The sequence below is a fragment of the Ictidomys tridecemlineatus genome, chromosome 14 (assembly GCF_052094955.1).
Source record: "Ictidomys tridecemlineatus isolate mIctTri1 chromosome 14, mIctTri1.hap1, whole genome shotgun sequence".
Taxonomy (NCBI): Eukaryota; Metazoa; Chordata; class Mammalia; order Rodentia; family Sciuridae; genus Ictidomys; species Ictidomys tridecemlineatus.
Window position 1 is genome coordinate 60,533,565 of NC_135490.1, and position 23,487 is coordinate 60,557,051.

Genomic DNA, 23,487 nt, shown 5'->3' on the forward strand with positions numbered 1-23,487 from the left:
ACACACACAATCATAATTATGTTGAGGACTGATCAAGGAAGGCATTGAAAAATGACTAAATCTCTTAGGATTGAAGAAATAGAATGCAGCATATTTTAGAGGGTTTGGAGACAGAATGTGGAGGCTTTTGCTATGATTCAGGCCACAAAGTAATAGAATATAAATTAGAGTTAAGTCTTTGTGAATGGAGGAGAAGAGTGAAGCTGATGAGTAGGTCAGAAAGGGAGAAATAACATTAATAAGGGCACGGTCAAAACCAAAGTCCGATAGCCAGGTGTGGTGGCGCACACCTGTAATCCCAGTGGCTTGGGAGGCTGAGGCAGGAGGATTGTGAGTTCAAAGCCAGCCTCAGCAAAAGCAAAGCACTTAGCAACTTAGTGAAGCCCTGTCTCTAAATAAAATACAAAACAGGGCTGGGGATGTGGCTCAGTGGTAGAGGGCCTCTGAGTTCAAAGCCCAGTACCTAAATAAATAAATAAATTTCCCGGTACAAAAGATAAGAAAGAAAGACTCTTGTAAATATTTGGGCCACTTGTTATACTTAGAAAGGAGACCAGTATGGAGGTCTAGAGATTGAGTTCGAGGAGGTAGGGACATGTCATTTTGGCAACTCCAAGGTCATTTACAATCTGTAGCTAGCTTACATGAACCCGGAAGCCTCCAGGTACAGATTTAGCACTGAGAAAGGAAAGAAAATGAAATTGAAGATCAAGCCTTGACAACCCTTTTGTTTGCCAAGGAAGAAAGCCCTGAAAGATTCTGCAGCAATAGGAACGAGTTTCATCACCACCTAAAGTAATGCAGAGCAAAGAGGCCACCCAGGGAGGGGTGGGGGGAACCAGGCCCACGCACACGGCCCATGGAAGTGAGGACCGAAACCAGGCCTGGAAGACAGGAGGGACGTTGGTAACATTCTGAAGGCTGGTTTTAGTTGCATGTTGGGATACAAACTCGCCTGCCCACACCCACCTTAGTGCATCTCTCTTCCTCTATTATACCTATTAAAACTGGCTTTTAATTTCCTCGTGGTGATTTCTGTTCATTCATGTTTTTGGTCTGTCTAGGAATCTGTCTTATTTTGCTACACAAAGCAGCCCTTCTGCTGTCATTCTGAACCTGTGGGAAGCTCGTCATCAGCACGATGGTGACCTTGACTCCCTGGCCTGTGCCCTTGAAGAGATTGGGAGGACACACACGAAACTCTCGAACATCACGGAATCCCAGCTGGACGAAGCCGACTTCAACTACAGCAGGCAGAACGGACTCTAGTCCCCTTCCTCTCGGGAGCAGAGGGATGGCCAGCTTGGGGACTTTGACTTTAAATGGGAAAAAAAGAGGCAGCTTTCTGCCCAGTGTCATTCGGGGAATTCAGCTTGGTTGGTAATCAGTGAGATCCCCTGGTTGAAGGAACTGAATTTTCTATAGGTAAAACATGCCAGTAGAGCAAAGGACCAGCTCTCTTAGATGTCAGAGGGTTTTATTGTCTCCTCTGAATCACACGCAGGTCAACACTGGATGCCCTCCTCGGATCTGGAGTGTCTAGGACAGACAGGAGGGCATATTGAGACAAAAGTAGCTATGGAGAGAGAGGAGCTACAATAAAGCTGAAGGCAGAGATTGATTAAGTGCATGTTTTGAAACAGATTTTAAATGATGTGCCCCACAGGGCCAGCAGATTCTGGTACCAGATTGTCAGTTTTCTACCAACTGGCATTTGTAATGTCAGGAATCATTGTAAAACTGACTTTTAGAAGTAAAACAGGGTTGCCAACCCATTTGTATGACTTTTTCAACATCAAAGAGGGCGTTTAGATTCTAGAATCTGAATACACCACACCAGCACCAATTTCCTGTCTATACTAGCCACTGAACGGAGACAAGACCCAAAAGTCAGACAGACCACGAACTAGTTCTCATAGGGTACCTCACCTTCATTTTTTCCCAGAGACAAATCTACCCACTTCTCTCCTTCCTGAACTTCCAGAGTAGAGAGGTTTCAAGGAACATAATGAGATTTTTGAACATGGAAATTTATCTCTTCAAACTCAACCAAGTAGGAGTATCTCTATTCCCAGTTAAGCCAGACAAATTGCAGAGTGCTGTTGGAACACAGCTTATTACATGGATTCAGAGACAGGACTGGTCAGGCCAGGTCCAAGGAAACATGAACTGCAGATGTCATGGACCTCAAATAAGCTGTAATTCTAAGAGGCAGGTGTTGATCCAGTTCTCCAATATTTTTGTAACAAGGGAATGATGAGATTTACTGCACTTTTCGATCCAAGTTCTGGAAAGTTTCTTAACATTTTGGTACCATGCCATCATAGAATCTCTCAGTAGGGCCACCTAGGTCACCCTCCTTTTGCCTCTTGAGAAATTAGCAGACAGGCTTTGTCCTAGATGATAGCTGAATAAATAGACCTGAGGAATACCTGTCCCAGAAACCACATCCATCATTGAAAGAGCTTCAAGCTCTGACTGTCAGCCTCACCAAGTACCCTTTCTCCACTGAACCTTTAACATGTGGTCACTGCTTTATTTTTCTCTTTTAAAATAGGAGGCAGTGGTGTTGTACAGAACTCAGACTCATCAACCATTCATCATCCTCATCTTAATACTTTATTCCATCTTTTTTATCCTCTTCAGTGGTTTTTGACAAGATGCCTGGTAGACTACAGATGAGCAGAGATGCTCCAGCTCATCTTCTGGTGTTTGTTTTCCTTAGCTGTCCACGATCAGGACAACCAAAGTCAAGGACCTAGGTTAACCCCAAGGCAGCTAGTCAGCTACTTAGAGATCGGCTACTTTATTAAAAGTAGTCATGGAATGGGGGAGGTGGGAACTACTTGGCACTGGAGATGCAATCAATTTTTTAAACACTTTTATAGATCCCTTGTTTAAAAAAAATGTTGTGAATCTCCCCATAAGTGGAAAAGACCTAAAGAAAGGTGGAGTTTAGGATACCATGGATAAAGCATTGAAGAACTCTGGAATGTGTTGGCCATTTTCTCTAATGTGTGGTGTATCTGGTCCCCTGTATTAGATAGAAGGCTTTGCCACATATAACTCAAAAAGCATCTTGCTTTTCTCAGGAACCAAAGGCTTATTATATAGAACAAACAAATCATCTTAGAACTGTCAAGCATATTTTCAAACTACCATATCTAGATCAGGAAAACACCCCTTTGCTAGTATGCTCAACTTGTTCATTCCTTCTAGGGAATAATAGACAGCATGGAAATGTAAATCACTTCACATCGCTGGTATAATTTTTGAGAGAAAGAGGTGTAAGTAGATGTTCAATCGCTCACAGTAAGATTGAGTTCACTAGCATGATTGGCTGCAGAAGGAATCTGCATTAACTGTTGAGTAATAAATTATCTAAAACATTGTAGAGCTTATTCGAATCTCCATTTTGGAGGATTTTATTTTAAGTCATTATAATTAGCCTTATAATGGTTTCATCTGTTCTGTGAATCCATACCAGATCCTTTCTAGACTTTTTTTTTTTTTGCATTTTAAAGCAGAAGCTTAAATGGTTTTCCATAGAACCTACTAGATTATTTTAAGATAAGATTATTAATCCCTGAATCCGAATTCTGTAATATCCTCGCATGGATTTGGTTTGTTCCCTTGTTTCTTTGGGTTTTCAGGATTCTTTTTTTTTTTTTTTGTATTTTTTTTGGGGGGGATGAAGGGATGGTTCTTCTGGGTTAATAAATGCATTTGAACATCAAATCACATAAAATAATAGAGGAAGAAATCAAGAGATTCACCTTCAGTTTCAGCCCAAGTTTCAAGCAATGCATCTTTTAGTTCCTTTGGTTTCCTTTTTACATTCTTCTCTTAGTTCTGCTAGGTTGCTACAGAAAATTTCTGTATATGAAAGTCTGTGGTCATTGCATGTCAGCGTTGTGCCATGTTTTACAATGGAATTTCAAAGAGAACCCATGTTTGTGAGATTTACAGACCAGGGTATGAGTGTGGTGGGAGTGGGTCACCAAAGTCCCAGTGCCCACTTGAACTTGTGGTTATTCACTTGTCCTAAACCATGCTCTATTTTACTGTTTGTCAGTCATGACACAAATACCCCTCTTGAAAGAGATTTACCCATTAGTCCCAGCACTTAATTTGGAAGTCTTACTCTCCTAGTACAAAATGAAGCAAAAACTAAAAGTGGCCTTAAATACTTCATAGGTTACTTAAAATTTTTACAAAATATTCCACTTAATTCCAAATCTCCCAGTGTTCAAAGACAGTGAAGTCTTAATTGTCATGCTTTAAACATGCCTTAAAATTATGCCACCAAAATACTACAATTCACAGCTTCACCAGACTGCAGTGCCATAAAGTTAATTTATAGTCTTTACAACATTGCTTGCGCAGTCTTACTGGTTTACATTAAATCCTTTAAGCCAAAGGAAGCTCGCTCAATGGATTTAAATGCAAACTTCATTTACCGATGCAAGAAGTCTCATAAAACTCAGATGCACTCTCACAAAAATTTTATTGGCCTTTTTGTAAGAGATGAAAAGGAATTGACAACAGTTCTCTTTAAAGAGGGGAACTTTTTCTCTTTTTTATTATTTTTATCTCCAACTGCAGAGGTGTTATCCTTTGCCGTGGTCCCTGTAATTTTCTTCCAGTTGGCTTGGAGAAGGAATATTAAATCACTGAAACAGGGTTCTCTTTGGATTAAAAAAACTCTGGATTTATTGCAATGATTTTCCTTGAGAAAAAAAATATATTTCTCAACATCAGGATTGATAAGCAGAATGTTAAAATGTTGTGATTGGTTTTTCGATAGTATTCTCTGTTTGCCAAACTTCTGGCAAACTAATCTGTGAAGTTCAGATCATCAATTCTTTTGATATGCTTTCGTTGTTTCCTCTTAGCTGTTTTCTCTTTGATTTTTTAGTCTCTCTGCCCTCAAATGTGTTGAATGATATAGCTTATCAGATTTATCTAAGGTAATGTTTTCTAAGGTCTCTGTTCCAACTCTGAAGGTCACAGGAATCAGGAAGGAGCTGAGAAACGTGCCTCTCTGGCCCATTCTGTGGCCCATTTTCATTATGTTTCCTCATGAAACATTGCAAAGTTTGAATCCTTAGTAATTCCCATTGACTGGACTAGAGGTGACATCTGTGACAAATGGGAGAACAAATTGTTGGCCTACAGATGGTGACAAAATTTTATTAGCCCTTTGGTGTTTGTTGCCCTAGCGCTGTATTTGAAAATTGATGCTTTAGCCAAAAGCTGAATGGCCACCGTTTCTGTAGTTTCCACTGTTTTGTCTGCATAGAATTTTCCTGAACTAACAAGCAAAAACGTATTTTGTCAAATGTCACAAAAGTGAAAATGTTACTAATCTTAGACGTGTTGCATATTTTGTGTTTTTCCTTTCCAAACTCTTTTCAAAAGCTGCAGTTTCAAAGCTGTTTGGCTGTATTGACAGCATGTGGTGTTTTTTGCAAAAGCAATTCTAGGAGAGCCAGTGTCTACCATGGACTCCTCACATCCCCACTGCAGGGTCATCCACAAAATCAAAATGGCAATTTGTATGCTGTAATTTTTCAAAAGATAAAAGGGGATGGAAACCAGACCTGGCTGTTAGTCACTAGTGTGTAGTACTGTGATCTGAAGTAGGAAATTTAACTCACATAGAATAATTGTGGTTTTTGAAGCAGCTACTCATTGCTTTTTCCTTTTGCTGTGAAGATCATGGACTTGGAATGTCCTCATGAGGTGGGCCTAAGACAGTAACATTTAAACTTCATGTCTTCAAACCCACCCTCCATCTGAATCCAAAGACAAAAAAAAAAAAAAAAAAAAGACAGTAAGCTTCATGGTTAGGCCTAAGCTTAAAAATTTCCTTCCCACCTCTAATACTGATTTGATCAATGGTTATATCTTTTTCTTTTCTCCCTAAAAGTTTTAGCTTTGAATTGAAGAATATATCACTGAATTTAGTAATGTAGTTCTTTGTGTGAATAGAAACAGGTGTCAAAATTCTTTTACAAAAGGCATAATTACAATGAAAACACCCTTTGGTCTCAAACTTTGCCGAACACTCAAAAAAGTGTTTCACTTTTCTCAAGCATTATTTACACCCAAATTCCAAAATTGGGACAAAGGATGCAGTTTCCTTAAAATGTAAACTCTAGAGTAGAGATTTAATTGTGGTTCTGGCGAATCATAAAAGGAGAGAGAATATTTGAAGAAGTTCATAAGCAGAATATCATTCCTCCTGACCCCTTTACTGAGACATGGGCATTATAATCAGAATTGGACTTAATAGCCCCAATGTTCCTCCTGAGCAATCTCTGATGGTGCTGAGGAGGGACCACCAGGATGCAGCCATCTAAGCCTCATTAGAGAGTCCCTGAGCGTGATCAATCAGAAATACTCCTTGAGGCTTATGCTGGATGTAGCCTGCTCTCATTTGAAACTTCTCCATAAGAAATTGGGGAAAACACTCATACTGTCAGAATTTTCTGGTCAGAAAAGCAATTTTCTCCTTTTCTTAACTGGAATAAAGACTTAGAATTCCCATTCTTCCTAATTGTATCTGATTGATACACACGTTCCATTAAGCCTTGACCTAGAAATATTGCAAACATGAGCAGGTACAGGGAAACTGGCCTCTCCTAAACCCAACTCAAAAACACATCAGTAGGTGTTTACCTCCATTTCTGTAGGAGAGAATTTAAAACAGATTTCATTTTGTTCTGTTTATTTTTGGGAAGGTACATGGGGGTGTTCTTCCCAGTGATTCATATCTCAAACCCATACCACTCTCAACTTTTATTTGATGTGTTCAAAGCCAAAAAATAAAAAAAAATAAAAAGCAGGGCTGAACACTTAATTTGACATGAAGCTGAAGGAGTGGGCAAGGCAGAGGAGAAAGTCTGAAGAAAGCATGGCCTTGGCTTCGTACCACACTTTTTGTGCCTTGTATTATCAATGTAAATTCTGAATGTTGTACAGTAAATACGGATGGACTTCTTAGAGAAGGCGCACTGGCTTCTTTTTCAGCACATGTACATATCTATAAATATATATACATATATATTTGGTAATGCCAAACAGCTGTGTTATATTGTACTGAACAAAATGGACAGTTTGGATGTTTTATGTAGAGTTTGCAAAAAAAAAAAAAAACTGGATGGTTACAGACTTTTCGAGATCAATGTACAGACGTAAATTACTGCATATCAGTTATTTATGAATAAAGAGTCTTTTATTGACATTTTAGGATACTCCATGAGTGGAACTTTGAAATCTCAACAAGGACCCTCTTATAGATCTCCCTTCTCGTGCTGCCAGGAATTGGAATGCTAGCTACAGGGACAATTTCTACATACTTGTTGACATAGTGACCCTAATTTCTCACTCTGGCCTCAAGAGGGAGGCTACTGAAAGCAAAGATGATCTTCCAACATTCTCATCCCACCTAAAGACACACACACACATACTTTTCCTTATGATATAATTCTATATACTTCGAGGTTATTATAGGCCACACCAAAATGGGGATAACTTTCACCTTACTCCTCAAATGGGTTATTTTTACAGACTGTATCACTTTGCCTCTCTATGAGAAAATATTAGGAAAGTCAGTAAGTACAATGTTGTATGTTTCCAATGCATTCTGACTGCCTGAATCTGTTTTAAATGTTTTATTTATTTTTTTATTTACTTAGGGACCAATTTTGAATTAATTAAGTTTGTTAGGCTTATTTATGCTTATTGCTTATTCTATGTTACCAACATGATAGAATTGATTTTATTGTAATAGTCTACTCATTACTCAAAAATATTTATTCAGCATTTACTATGGGATATCAGAGTATGGATTCAAATCCTGACTTTGTCATATAGCCTTTGATATTATGCAAGACACTTAACATTTATGCTTTATGCATTATATAGGGATGATAATGATGGGATTTTAAATTCTCCCCAAAGTCTGAAGATTAAATAGAAAAGAACATATAATCCCTTGGCATACTATGTGGTACCTAGTAAGCAGTCATCAAGTGCTAAGTTTATTTTATTTTAGAGAGACAGTACGCATAGTAGTCAGTAGAGTCTGATAACAAAAGGTTTAGGCAATAATCCTGACTCTGCTATTTTCTGAATATACAGCTTTGGCCAAGAAATTCTTTGTATTTAAAAGAGCATAATCATATCAAGTTCAGTGGCATGAAATGAATGTTCAAGAACTATTATGATGAGCAACCACACCTCCAGCTGTCTCTGGCTAGTTCTTGTTCTGAAGAGAGATGTGCCAGAGCGTTCTTCACCTAACCACAGTAAACTTACAAGGGGATCCAAGATACACTCTATTTTAGCATCTTTCTGATGCCTGAAAGTTATTTATGAAGGAAAAAAAAATGTGTGTACTACTAACCATGAGGCAAGTGAAAGGAAATTTATTTTTCAAATATAAAGGTTAAAACTATATACAGTAAGGTTTTTTAAAACACTCAAAATCACATAAATTCATAAGACAGAATAATATTAAGGGAGAACTTGAGGCAGCTGATAGACAAATATGTATTTAAAGTCTATTACATATTTAAATTATAGTGTATTGGCACACAGCACATACTCCATCAGTGATCTGACCATTTGCTGGTTTTCAGATGAAATGAGGGCCTTAAAATTATGAGTAGATGCACAAATTAACCATTAAAGAGTTACCTAAGCACTATTACCTGCTAAGTGCCAGGCTTCTCATGTACGGGTTGAGTATTCATAATTAATGCCCTTGGTAACTATTGAATTATTGACTTGGTCTTCAGGAAGATTGTGGTCTCTAAGTCCAGGGCTTCAACACCATCAAACGTCCAGAACAAGAGGACAGACTGTGCTCTACTCCATATGCCTCATGATCCAATCCATTAGGTGGAGTGTGGTACAGACTGAGAAAGAGAAGTTTGCAGAGTCTTTTGAAGTCTGAGCTTGGAACACTATCATTTCTGCAATATTCTAACGCTCAACATAGCTCATAAGATCAGCCCATTCAGAAAAGAGAACACACCCCGTGATCAGAATTGCTGCAAAAATCTCATTGCAAAGGATGTAAATACAGAAAGGGGTGAGGAATTGGGGTCATGGTTTTAATTTCTCCATCATAGATGAGTAGAATTTGCAAATAAAAATAAAGGAGGAAGAAGATTCAAACAGAAAGATTAGCACTGATAAAAATATTAAGCATTCTATTCAAGAGAGGCTGCCATACTGTTTTTTATGCCCATACTCCTTATGACCCCTTGGGTCTTCTATAACAGCATTTCCCAAACTTTCATGCTGTTGTTATTAGGTGCTGATCCCATGGTCAGCCATGTTTGGGAAAAGCTAAGTTAATCCCATTTACAGAGGTTTCTTCATGGTGATACCTCTTAAAGGCTTCCACATAATAATTGTAGTTACTTGAATACATTTTAGATTCTAGGCATTTTATAGGGATTAATTCCTTTCATATCCAAGCAATTAGATGCAGTCAGTACTATTATTATTCATATTTCATAAGTAGGGGAACTGAGAAAAAGAGGTTATGCTAACATGCATTTAAAATCATTCAATCAAGGCTATCATTTGCAGCATTTAAATAATATTTGTCAACTAACTCTTATTTAATGAGCATGTAGCAACATACCAAAGTTCATACTTGAGGATTTATTTTTCTAAAGATTTACAAGAGATAAATTGTGTTCTCCACCTTAAATTAATTTGGTTTGGATTGTCTTCAGTTGTTTTTGTTTATCTATTCAAACATTTCTTTGCACTTTGAAAAATTTTATCTCTCTCTATAAGCCCATAGCAATATTTTAAACATTTTAATTCTTGTCTGTGAATGCATGTCTTAACAATTTGTCTATAACTCATTAGAAATATATTCTTAAAACAGGTAGGAATGAGTTATAAATATTCTTGATACACCTTATAAAGACTACTTTAAGAAAAAAGCTGTAGGCATCTTTATCAAGCAATCAAATGACTTGTGTCAAATCATCTTCCTGTATCTAAGCTCAGAGCAAAATTCAATGTGTCTTTTCTTTATATGGAAGGTTGAATGTCTAGTCATCAATAATGCTGTGCAGATAAATGAAAGAGCCCAGACTAGGATAAAACAGCACACAAGCTAATCTTTGCTCTTATGCCTCATGGAATCCCAGACAATTCATTTTATTCTTTGAATCTGTTTCTATATCTATAAAATCAGCATCATTAATATTTGTACCACTTCCCATATTTGTCTAGGGCAGAGATGGAATGAAATATTTTACATGAAAAAAAAACTTTAGCAAACTGCTATGCAGGTATTTTTAAATATAATGAGAACTGCACATAAACAAAAAATCAGAATTTGATTTTCTGGGCCAATTTGTTAGTAATTCACATAAGAATTTTTAAGCATAAATGACTTGTTCCTTTACCTACTTCTATCTCAAGGTTAAATAATTTGGTTAGAATACCCAGAGAAATAGAAATGGTCTTTTATATCTCTAAAATCTAAACTCTTTGAGAAAGATCATAAATACATGTATGTTTCTGTCAATGTCATAAGTAATATATACAAAAATCCTAAAGTCAACTATATATTTGTTATTACCACTGAAAATTATGAAAGTTGACATTTCTATTCTAAGCTCTTAAGGGCCCAAAGTTTCATTTCTGTTTTAGCATCCTTTAAAAATCTAGGCAAACAAAGAAACTCAATTCACCCTGTACTTGTGCCTTCTGTAATCTCAATGCTTTACACAGGTATTGAGTTTATGTATGAAAATATATAATATTTTATAAGTGAGCCCATGTTAAGTGTTCCACTCCCATGGAGATCTTATTATCTGGGAAGAGACAGAGTAAAAATTAAATAAGTGAAACAGAGTATGTTACATATAAGAAATAAAATAGTTTCTTGAGTAGGTGTGATTCAAGTGGTATTTTTGAATAGGGTTGTCAGGCAAGGCCTACTGAGATGCTGATTTTTTAATGAAATACATTGAGAAAAACTGTAAAGATCCCTGGAAGAAGAGGATGGGACAGAGGAAGAGGCAGAGGAAGTGTTATGACCCTATGCAAGGAATAGCAAGATGAGTGTGGTCGAAGTAGTGTAAATGAGAGATTGTGGGAGGTGAGCTCAGAGAAGTAAATGGGATAGATTAGATCACCAGAGACCTTACTCTGTGAAATGGGGATAATAACAAATATATAGTTGACTTTAGGAGTTTTGCATTTCTTACTCATGACACTGTTAGAATCTGCACGGTGTTGGCAGGAACTCCTTGGTGGATGGAGGACAGACACATGGTGGTGAAGGAAGGGTAGAAGCAGAGAGATTAGTACTGCAGTACTTTATAGGTGGACATGACGACGGACTGGTTCAGAGTGACTGAGGTAGTAGTGATCAGAAGTGCTTGAATCATGGATATATTCTGAACACGGAGGTTGCTGATTTTACAATGGACGGATGTGAAAGAGAAGAAATCAGTGAAAAATCCAAGATTTTACGTTGAGCAACCAAAAATAAGGAGATATCATGGCCTGGGGTAGAGTTTTATGGATACAGGTTTGAAGAAAGATGGGAAATAGGAGCTCTGCATTCTATTAGGTTCAAAACACCTATTAGATAAACAAGTGGGAGTTTGGAATATTTGTCAGCCTTGATTTCAAGGGAGAGGTGTATATATACATATATATTTGGTAGTTGTCAAAATACAGATGGTATTGGAAATCATGACATGGCACCAAGCCCTGGGATGTTTGAAAATTAAGACCTTCAAGGATAGCAGAAGAAATAAGGAGACTGGGAAAAAGTGTCCACTGAGGTAGGTGGTCAGTTGGAAGAGTAGTGTTTAAGCAAGAGAAGAAAATGTGGAAAGAAGCAGGTACAGTTGCTTCAAATGAAGCCGAGATGTCCATTGAGATGAGGAATAATAACTGACCTTCGGACTTGGCGAGGCAGACATTTTTTATGATCACAACAAGATCCGTTCAGATGGAGTATTGTGGGAGAAAGCCTATTTAAAGTAGTTTCAAGGGGAAAAAATCAGAAGAGAAAAATAAGAAAGCAAGTACAATCCATTCTGTTGAGGGGCTTTGGTGTAAAGGGAAGAGAAGTTTTTTTTCTTCCTTTTCTTTTAATTTTCTAAAGAAGGTCAGAAAGTGAGATGTTTGAAATAGATTGTGAAGGGGCATATTTGTAGCAAATAACAAGGAGAAGGTTTTCAATCCTAGCCCTATTAACGTTCTTTGCTGCGAGGGGTTGGCCTGTGCTTTGCAGACTGTTTAACAGCATTGCCAGCCCGTGCCGTGCCCACTGAACATCAGTAGCACCCACTGTGACAACCCAAAACATCCCAGGCATTTCTAAATGTCCTCTCAGGAGTGAAATGGCCTGCAGTTGAAAGCCACTGGCCTATAATATGAGTTAGTATATGAAGTAGAACAAAAGACAAAACCATTGTAGAACCAGATTCAAGGAAGAGGGAGAACAGGGAGATGAAAGAATCACCTACATGTTTACTGATACCTCCGGAAAGTAAAACAGAAGTTGTTCCATAGGATGCCAGGGAGCCAGAAGATACCTCTTCCCAGTTCAGGGGAGGAATCTGGTTTCAGTGGATGACTGAAACTAGGAGAGGTAGTGGGTGGCATCCTCTCAAAATAGAAGCATCAGAAATGTCAAATATTAAAGAGAAAGAGGGAGAGCTGTCTGGAAGTAGCAATGAGAAGGAAAAACTCCTACCCCACCCCCAGTGGTAGAAAAAATATAGCAACTGCCTAAAAGGGCCATACAGGAAGTACGGCAAGAGCCAGGTTTCAGTAACAGCAAGAAGAAGAAAACAATCAGAGAAGTGATTGAGGATTGTAAGCAATTTGCTGATTACTGAAGGCACTAGAGAATGGTTCCACAAATTGGGAAGAATGGGAGACAGATATGGTATACACACCCTTAGGAAGATCACAGTCCACAACATGACAACGGCAATAGCAACACCCTTTGGTGATTGACCTCAATAGGAATAAAGGACACAAGGAACAGTCACATACACAAAAAATGGAATAAATTAATCAAGGAACTGATTAAATAAAAGCTCATTAAGTTTATCCACTTACTCATACATTTAAACATTTATCTGTTTTATGTCTAGAGACATTCTTCAAAGCCCTATGAGGTAGATAATAATATACTTATTTAACAAAACCAAAATAGGTCCACTAATGGGGTGATAAACTGTCTTGATGTGTTGTTGAGTTTTTGTTTGTTTTTATTCATGATATATGTAGAACAGAGAGGCTTAATTAAATTAGTTAAAGAGCAGAATTTAGGGGATCTCTAACAAGATGGACTTCCAAAGCATACAGTTGAAGATTTGACCAGCTGCATCTTCTGAGAGCTATGGTAGTCTGGGGTGAACAATCAGAAGACAAACATTGATCAAAATATGTTAGTATCTTCTCCAGATTTCTCTCCTTGTGTAATCATCAGAAGAAATACATATATGTATTTTTTAAAGAAAACTTTTGAAAAAGAAACCTATTATTACATCTCAAAGAATTTTGCAGTGAATATATTGATACATTCTTGTTATTATTCAAAGACTCACTTTTCAAAGAGAACATGACATATAGGCAAAAATAATGGACAGATGTCAAATATTTTATTTAACTCCTATATAAATTAAGAAGTTGATGTTAAAATCAGTTCAAAGACTTTGTTGAACTGATTTTAACATCATTAACTGATCTGGAGAACAGAACATATATGTACACATTTGTACATACATATGTAATGGGGAATTCTGAAGTGAATTTGCTAATAGAGGCAAAACTTGTTAATACTCTATAGTGTAGTCATAGATTTAAAAATTGGTCATCTGTACATTAATATTTCATAAGGCAATACAAATGTATTATGTAGGGCCATCTTTTCCTACCAAGACAAAAATCAATTGCATTTAGTCAAAATTCATTTGCAAAGAAATGGACAAGAATCATTTGCATTACTTCCAGTTTCTGTAGTTTTAACTTCCACTCCTACAGAGCTACAATGATACTAAGTCAATAAGAGTGGCTGAAAGAGCACACACCCAGGGAATCAGATAACTCCCAACAAAACCCCACCTAGACAGACACACACAACATTTCACAAAAAGACTCTCAGCCCTTTCTTTTGCATAAGGTCAAATCTTCTACAACTTCTTCTCAGTGCATCTTGGAAAAATATTTTGGGAGACCTTTGTTTGTGCATCATCTCTCAACAACTTTCCAGGGGACTTCTGTGGCCTTTCCCATTATATCTCTCCAAGAATTGGCAGATCTATTTCCCTTCTTTGCTACCAACATCAAGGACTTCGTATCTAAAGCCACTAAGTAAAGATAGAAGTTGTGTGGCTTCTCCCTTCTTTCCATCCCTATCTCTAAATCTAAGCAATTGCCAATTCTGAACTTAATTGTGGATTGTTTTTTGTAGGGTTTTTGAAGAGGTTGGCCTGCAGAAAAAAGTTGGGGGGATGGGGGAATCTGTTACAATGTGAGGCTGCTTCCATCACGGACATGTACCAATTCTCCTATTTTTCTTTCCTGTTTTTCCCCATGTTCGGTATAATTAGACTCAGAGGGACTTGATATTTGTCTCCAAATATTTGAAAGTATGTCACATGGAAGATAAATGAGGTCTCTTCTGTCTGGTCCCCCATGATAGAGTGAATTCTGTAGAAACTACAAGGAGATACCTGCTCCCTTCTCCTGATAGGGAGCATAATTTTCAAAGAGCTATCCAAAATCAGGGTGAGCTTTTAAGGAATCTTCAAAGTTTCTGGAAGTTGTGATTCATGGCTTTCTGTGAAATGCAAATCGTGCCAAATTGTCTTTTTGACATTTTTTTGTTTTTAGTTTTTAATAAATCCTTCCCTCCCAAAACCCCATGAAATTTTTTTTTCCTTTTCCTTCATATTAAGATTCTTAGTTTCTACCCACTTGATAGTAGTCCTCATTCTCTACCCCAGGGCTGAACAAACTGTTTTTAGTAAAGGCCAGGTAGTAAACACATTAGGCTTTGTGGGCCACAAGGTCTCTGCCGAAACTATTTGGTAACAAGAAAGCAAACAAACAAGCATGGTTGTGTGCGATAAAACTTTATTGATGGACACTAGAGTTCAATGTTCATATAATGTTGTCATAGTGAGCTGTTTTGCTGCTGTGTCTAAAACACCTGACCAGAAAAACTGTAGAGGAGGAAGAATTTATTTAAGGGCTATGGTTTCAGAGGTCTCAGTCCATAGACAGCCAGTTTCCTTCCCCAGGAGCTCTAGGTGAGGCTGAACACCATGGTGGAAGAGTGTGGCAGACGGAAGCAGCTCCCATGATGATCAGAAGCAGAGAGAGACTCCACTCACCAGATACAAGTATATTACCCCACAGCCACAACCCCAATGCCCCACCTCCTTCAGTTACCGCTCATTGAATGCCATCAGGGGATTAATTCACTGATTGGGTTAAGGCTCTCACAACCCAAACATTTCTTCTCTGAACTTTCTTGCATTGTCTTACATGTAAGCTTCTGGGGACACCTCACATCCAAACCACAACAAATGTCCTGAATCTATTATACTCTTCAAGGTTTTTTCAATCATTCAGAAATGGAAAAACTATTCTTTAGCTCATAAGCTATGCATAAATATGTTTCCTAGGTTGAATTTGGACTGAGGACCATAGTTTTCTAAGGCTGGACTTCTGCCATCATAACAGACCCTAGACAAGAACAACTTATTCAAATCAAACATAAGGTTCATTGACATCTCATAGGGGACTCTGCAGGCTCAGAGTCCACTGTAATTTGGGAGGGAAATGGTTCAATCAGAAGACTTTACATCTTCCTGTTTTTATTTAAATAGGCAGTTTTAACTACTGTTTTGTTTCTTGAAATGTAGTCTCATTTTGTTGTCCAGGCTGGCCTCAAACTCCTGGATTCAGTATGATCCTCCTGTCTCAGCCTCCCAAGTGGTCAGGACTACAGGTACATGCCTCTGTGATCAGAAAATAGGCAATTTTATAAAGAGATGTCAGGGGCTTCATGTGTAGCTCAGTGGTGGAGCCTGGGTTTAGCCCATGAGAAGCTCTGGCTTTAATCCCTAGCAGCAATATATAGACCAGTACAAATTTTAAAAGAGATTTCAGTTGAAGATGTGATGATAGGGATGTATGTTTTCAACACAATGCCTGGAGTGACAGAAACTCAAGAAAACAGAAAGCAAAACTACATTTGTGAGCGAACGTCTTCCGAGGCTGGTCCCGCGGCCCGAGTGGTAGCTGTTCCACTGTTGTCAGAGAGGCTTCCTTGGCATAAACTACTCCACAGTCTGCCTCTCAATAAAGTTTCACTGCTCAGACTCCACATTATGGCCTTGTAAAACCAGAGCATCCCCTTCTATTATTATCCATTTCAGGCTTAAAGTATAATAGATTACAATAAAGGAGTCTCTTTATATGCTTAAAGATTATTTCCCAGTCCATTTGGTAGCACTTACGCTAATGCCATCTAGGCAGGTCCCCTAAAGGTAGTGACAAGAATTTGAACAGCACTTACAAGATCTCCTCCCAGGGAGGTTCTGGTGATGGCTTTTCATTTTGAAGAAACTAGCCAAAAGTGAAGTTCTAAGTTACTTTTCTCTGCTTTTACCTACTGGTGAGGCCTCATCCATCACTGACATGTACCAAATTCCCTTTCTTTTCTATCTTCCCCCCATTTTCAATATAATTAGACTCGCGGGGACTTGATATTTGTCTTCGAATGTTTGAAAGTCTGTCATATGGAAGAGGGATTAGATTTGTTCTGTCTGGTCCCAAGTGGTAGACCTAGAAACAATTCTGCAAAAACTACAGAGAAAGGTTATAAAGTTGGGGTGCAGGGGGCAGTTTGAGCATGATGTTCACAGAGCTGTCCAAAACCAGCTGAATTTTCTTAGATTTCCAAGTCACTGAAGGTATTCAGGCAAAGGCCAGACTATTATTTGGAGAAGATTTTGTAAAGAGAATTCAAATACCCTAAAAACAGGTGAACTCCCAGTTCTAAGATTCTATGAGCCATTGAATTGTTGACTGTTGTGTACCATCATAGCTCTATTATTTGGCTGACTATGATTGTCAAATGTACTGTCCTCAAGTCTATATATTTGTCTCAATTAATTCCTAAAATATTAAGATTGATACTACCAGAACATGTATTGCATAAGTGATAAAAGACTTTGAGAGGTTAAATAACTTGTCCTAAGTCACACAGCCAATAAATGAAAAATTTACCAGACACAGGGTCCAGCCTCTTAAAACTGCTGCTTCTCTGTGGTGGTGAAATAAATATAAAGAGGTGGACGGACATGATTTGTGTTTCATGAAAAATCTAAGACAAAAGTAAAAGACATAGAAATGGGCATGGAATGCCCTATAGCTGTTAAAATGAATTTATCCACATCAAGGAATCAGAAAATTGCAGAATCTGTATAATATGATACCATTTATATAGAATTTCAAAACACAGAACAAAAACAAACAGTTATTTAGGGCTACATACATGTACAATAAGATATAAACATGGATAGGTGATGAACCAAACAGAGCAATAGAATTATCTATGAGGAGTAAAGGAAAAGAATGAAATGTAAGTTAAAAGAGGCAAAAAGTTGGCAGATTAGTAGGAAGTGGCAGTTCTCACAGCTTGGTGAATCGGGACTCAAACAGCAAGGAAACTACTTCTCATGAGATGAGTGACAGGGAAGAAAACACTGCACTGATACTCAGTATTGGACAGAAAGCCTTGCACAATGGAAAAGTTGGGTTATGTCAGATAAGGCTAAGGAACTGCATCAGAGCTGAGTTCCAGGTAGGAGCTGGGGATGGCGGGGCGGGGGAATGCAAGGTCTGAAAAGATCTATAAGAACTCCAGGATCTGAGGGACAGCCCACCCTGAGCAAACCCAGAGGCTACTTGACCCAATAAACTGGTACACAAAAGTCATAGTCTGCCAGCCACACACAGGGAGCATAGACTTCAATACATCCATAAAAAATGGCATGAACTCGGATGGCGTGCTTAAGTTAAACAAGGCTTTATCTATACATCTTTGATATTTTTGGTTCTTTAAAAATCAGAGAAGCTGGGCATGGTGGCCACTCCTACAATTTTAACTATTAGGGAGACTGAGGCAAGAAAACATGAGCTCAATGCCAGCGTGGGCAACTTAGCGAGAACATGCCTCAAAATAAAAAGGGCTGGAGATGCATCTCAGTGGTACAGCACTTGCCTAGCATGCACTAGGACCTGAGTTTATTCCCCAATATTGCAAATAAAGAAGAAAAGTGATACAAAGAAGGAGAGATGAAGAAATGATAACTAAAATGTTGAGATTTTTCAAAGCAAAAGTGGACACATTTTTTATGTACCTGCTTGATGCCTGAATATTTCATGTGGTTATACATAGAATTATGACAAAGCAGAAAATATTATCTTTGACTATGTGTCAGATTAAATACACATTAACCTCTATCTCATGTATTCCCAGTACCCACAAAAATGATAGCAAAAGAATAAACAGATCCAAGGTCCCCAAAGACATGAGCATAGGAAAGGATTGTAATGCAGGAAGGAGAAATTGATCTGAATAGAGGACTTGTAACTGAAATAACATATGTGAGAAAGTGGACCTACAGAGTGCAAGTTAGGCAATAAAATATGCTTAGCAATCAGAGGCAAAAGTAATTTATTGGTTCAACTAATGCTTATTGAGAGCCTAATAGGCACTAAGTGCTGTTTTAAGATTAGAGGCATTGGGTGAACAGTGAAGGTAGGGATGCAGGATTAGTCAGCAAGCAAGACCAGTTGTAAGGCTCTAAAAGTTGCAAATAGATTCACAGATACTTTTTGCATCTCCTTGGGCTGCCACCCTGTATACTCCATATGGAGGTTATTTACTTTGCAGAAGTTGAAACAAATAGACAGCAGAGAGGGAGCTTAAGTCCAGCTCCAGACATGTGTACTATGATCAGAACAGTGAGAGTGACAGTGAAAGTATTGAACAGCAAGACTGCCATCCCCTAACCCTGCTTGTCTCCTGCAATACTATCAATCAGGTTTATGTCACTCAAGCAGGAAACTGCTGGATTCCTCTCTAGGGAAATGAATGAAACCAAGGAAAAGAACTTTGGAAACTGACATTTGGAGATCCTCAGATCAGGCAAGGTTGACATGATTACCCAACCACAATGTTCACTGGTTGACAAGCCCTGCCCAGTCAGAGAGCTTTTGAATAGGATGGTGGTTTATTGGTTGCATGTTTGTTCTCTTGGTGTCACATGTTTAAATATGAAAGAAAATTCAACAATGACCTGACATTTGAGGAAAGCCTCTAATGTTAAAGAAGGATGCCAGAATTAAAAAATAAAAATAAAAAAATAATGAAAGGAACTGAGGGGACATAAGACAATAAAAGGGGAAGAAATTAAGACTAAAACTAAAAAAAATGATGCTTAAAAGCATCTAAGATTAATATTCTCAGAGGAATAAGAAATACATCTATAAAACATGAAAAAGAGGCTATTAACAAAAGTGTCAGAGAACAAAAAAAAACTAAGATAATCTAAAAATATGACATCAAATATAAAATTCCATGGGCATATTTGTAGTATCAACTTAATGGTTGAGGAAAAACTCCCATAAAGTAGAACAAACAATATGAATATTGGTGAGAAGATAAAAGAAAATTAAGGAATCAAGCTTATAAACTAACATTCCCACAGGAAACAGAAAAACCAAGAAAATAAATTACCAAAGAAATATTATTTTACAAAATCCTCAAATGGCAAGACATAACATAAACTGAAAAGAATGCTTTTTGAATATCGAATAAGTAAAAGTTGCACAATTAAACATAATATTTTGAAATTTCAGGGCTGTGATTGTGGCTCAGTGGTAGAGCGCTCACCTAGCACATGCAAGGTTGTGGGTTCAAACCTCAGAACCGCATAAAAATAAATAAAATAAAGTTAATTGTGTCCAACTGCAGCTAAAAAATAAATTTAAAAACATTTTTGAAATTTCAGAATTTAAAATACTTAAAATAGAAGTTCCTAAATGTTTCTAGAGTGAGAGAGGAAAAAAAAAAGATATCAGTAGACATTGGATTTCTCCATTCTAAGGGAAGTGATTTGTTACTAGAATTCTGTAGGCAGCCAAACTATCACTAAATGAGGAGGATAGAAGACATTTTCAGACAAGAAAGTTTCCAAAATTTTCTTTTCATAGGGAATACTAGGAGGATACATTAATGAAAACAAGAGAGAAAAGTAAGAGAATATTTTAGAATACAAAAAAATATGAAGATTCAAAATTAAAGAGAAGCAAAAGGAATTCCCAAAATGATAAAAATAGTCCCCAAACTTTGCTGTGCTTCAAACTTTGAGAGCAACCAGAAAAAGTTGGAGTAGGAAGTCTGTGGGTTCCGCAGAATTATTTCCAGTTAGAAAATAAAGTGAAAAACCCTGATGCATTTGAATATATCCAGGGGATATCTCCAAATCTGATAAAGAAGCTGGAGGTAAATAGGGATTGATATGAAGATAACCAAGCAAAATTAAAATGAGGCCATAAGGGACCTCAGGAGGGACTTGGTGTTACATTAGAAAGAAAATTTATTTGTGACATACTCTATGGTTCAGCTGTGAATGATTCTCTCAAAGCCTTAGTAATACACACATAATACTGATCTAAAAATGTGATGTAAGTATATTGAGAGAACATAGTATTTAAAAGTGATTATGATTGTATTACGGCGAATGTCTTTATGTATGTGTGTGGGTGTATTGTTAAGTATTTAAGGGAACAAAATTCTTATCCTTTCCGGTAGGCATTCAATGGAGAGCATGCAAAACTAAAGAAATACCAAGAAAATATAGAGAAGTAATATTTACAAATACAGAAGTAAATATAAAAGAATAGCTAAAAAGCCGACAGGGGTTTGCTCAAGGGAGCAAGAATTAAGAATGAACAGGATAGCGAAGAAAACTGCTATTTTTCAGCATAAGCTGGGAATTATTATTTAACTTTAAGGTTTTTATATTTTACTGTGACAAAGGGAGAAAAAGAAGAGGAGCTAATATGCAAATAGATGATGAGGCATTTTCATAAAAAGAAAAAGATTTCCATGGCAAAGGCAGTTCTTGGTATAGGAAAGAATAAGTTTCTAATTGAAGTGGGATGCCCTCAGCATCTGTTTGTTCACTGCAAACTGGAGAATAGGGAAAAGGGAAACATCACCAATCAAGAGCATAAACATCAATACAGTTAAAAATCCTGAAGAAGTGAATCAGAAACGGGCATGAGGCTAGAGGTTAACCCTGTGAACCTCCTCACTTTGAAGTTTTACATGGTTCCTCCACCATGGTCATTGCCAAGTGTGCTTTTACAAATGTAATTGACATAACCATCCTCAATCTACATGGTATACTAAGGAATAATAAAATGCATTTGGCTCAACTGAAAACATATTATGAGTAGATGGGTTTTTCTGACATATGGAAATTCAGTCCACTTCAGATCACTGATTTAACATTACTTCTGTTTGTGGGAGCTGAGACAGGTGAGAGCTTAAGTAACATCAAGAAGGATAAGTTGCCTAAAATTATGTGTAGCTTTAAAATAGAAACAAAACAATCAAGCACCCTATAATACAGTAAACATCTCTCTGTTGTGAAGTTAGAAAAAAATGTGTTTCAAGCCCCACAAGAATACTCAAGATGGTCTATTTGAGAAAAACACAAGGAACTGGATCATTCAACAAAATCACCTATGTTTTTTCACATTGTGCCTGGTTGGTTCTTCTTGAAACACAGGGAATATAAGACATGGCTCCTGATTTCAAGAAGTGTACTAGTTGAGGAGATGTCACAGAAAGGGGTGGGAAAGACAGAGAGGGGACAGAATTGTCTGTCCTATTTCCTTTTCATCAATTTACTTTAGATTCTGGGTATATTTCTCTTCCTTTGGATTTTTCTTTAGGAGGTTATGTCCACATCCATTTCCTAATATACACTAGCTGTCACATAATAAAAATGTTTGTCAGTGTTGTCTCACTTTTAGATTTATTTCATTGCAAGATTGATTTTTAATATCAAAGTCATCTGCCCAGTAAAATTGTTGTTCCTTATAATACAGTCTTAAATACTCCATTGAATAGTTCATCTAGGAGGACGTTCGGAAAGTGAAGAATACATCTGGAAATGATGGATCATGACTTTAAGCAAAATACCAACACCAAGTTGGGAATTTTACATCTTCAAGGCCAAGGTATTTCTACTAGCCCATGCCACTGGGACATTTGGGAACTATACTGTTGAGGCTTGCTCTTCAACACAATGCTAGGTGCAATGCCCCAAGAAAATATTTCCTAAATTTCCACTGCTCACCTTTAGGGTTAGCTGGAAGAAATCACAGAGACCAACAGAAGTAAATCATGAGTAGCTTTATCCTCTGATTAGTCAACCAAGTGAAGTTAAGAAGAAAAAAAAAAGGTATATTTTGCTTTATCATTTCAGTGCACTTTTTCTTTGACCTATATGCTATTGTTAAAAATCTGCCTGTACTTAGTTTACAGTGCTGGATTGCAGTGAAAAATAATGACCAATTTTTACTAATCTGATGCTAGTCCTTTATAAGTAATACAGATTCAGATTTCTGCCCTCTATCACATCCACTTTTACAAGATATTTGCAAGGATTAGTCAAGTGATAATTAGTCAAGGGATAAAGTAAAATGGATTTGTGTAGCTCTCCTGCTGGCTGGAAATAATTGGCACAGGAGAAAGGCATCTCATAGTCCTTTGTTCAACTGGGTAAACACATCTTAGATGTATGGAGCACTTGCCTAGAATTTGTTGTTGCTCTATGATTTATTTTCACTTTCAGGGTATGGACTTCCTCCTTATCTTGCTCAGGCAAGGATAGTCATCAGATTTAGGCACACCACTTTAAGGACTATTTAGGTTTTCTAACTTGTTTCAGGTATGACCAGGGCATTAAATAAGATTCAGGTTATTTCTATCTAAAGGGAAGGTTGTACATAAATAATTTCTTCAGTTGTAAAAATTTTATTCCTGAAATACTTATGATAAGATGGTGATCATTTTAATTACTTAAATTGGAGGTACCAAAAGGAATATGGGATAGCAGGGCAACTAAAAATTATGGTAGTCAAAATCCAGCGATATAACCTGGCTGAGCAAGAGTGATCATTAGAGGATGCCAACACTAAGCCAAGGAGGACAATTCACTGACCTAATGCCCAACCAGGTTGGACAAAGTAAATACAGATTCCCATCTATATCTTAGTGACAGCTAAGAGGACTAGATCAGAGCAGGGGAAAGTCAATGCAAATGAAGTAGTACTAGAACAAATAAATTCACTAATGTTGCAGGACACAAAATTTAA

At 37.4% G+C, this 23,487-nt stretch overlaps 1 protein-coding gene across 12 annotated transcripts in view; it reads left to right on the plus strand.

The window, feature by feature from the left end:
• The window catches only part of Unc5d (unc-5 netrin receptor D), a 505,989-nt gene extending 498,730 nt beyond the window's left edge, over nucleotides 1–7,259 (plus strand). For all 12 annotated transcript variants that reach the window (XM_078031186.1, XM_078031193.1, XM_078031187.1 and 9 more), the window contains one exon: nucleotides 1,065–7,259. In XM_078031186.1, coding sequence (XP_077887312.1) covers nucleotides 1,065–1,269 — 205 coding nt within the window. In that variant the 3' untranslated portion in view covers nucleotides 1,270–7,259. The remainder of the gene's footprint in view (nucleotides 1–1,064) is intronic.
• The last annotated feature ends 16,228 nt before the right edge of the window (nucleotides 7,260–23,487 follow it).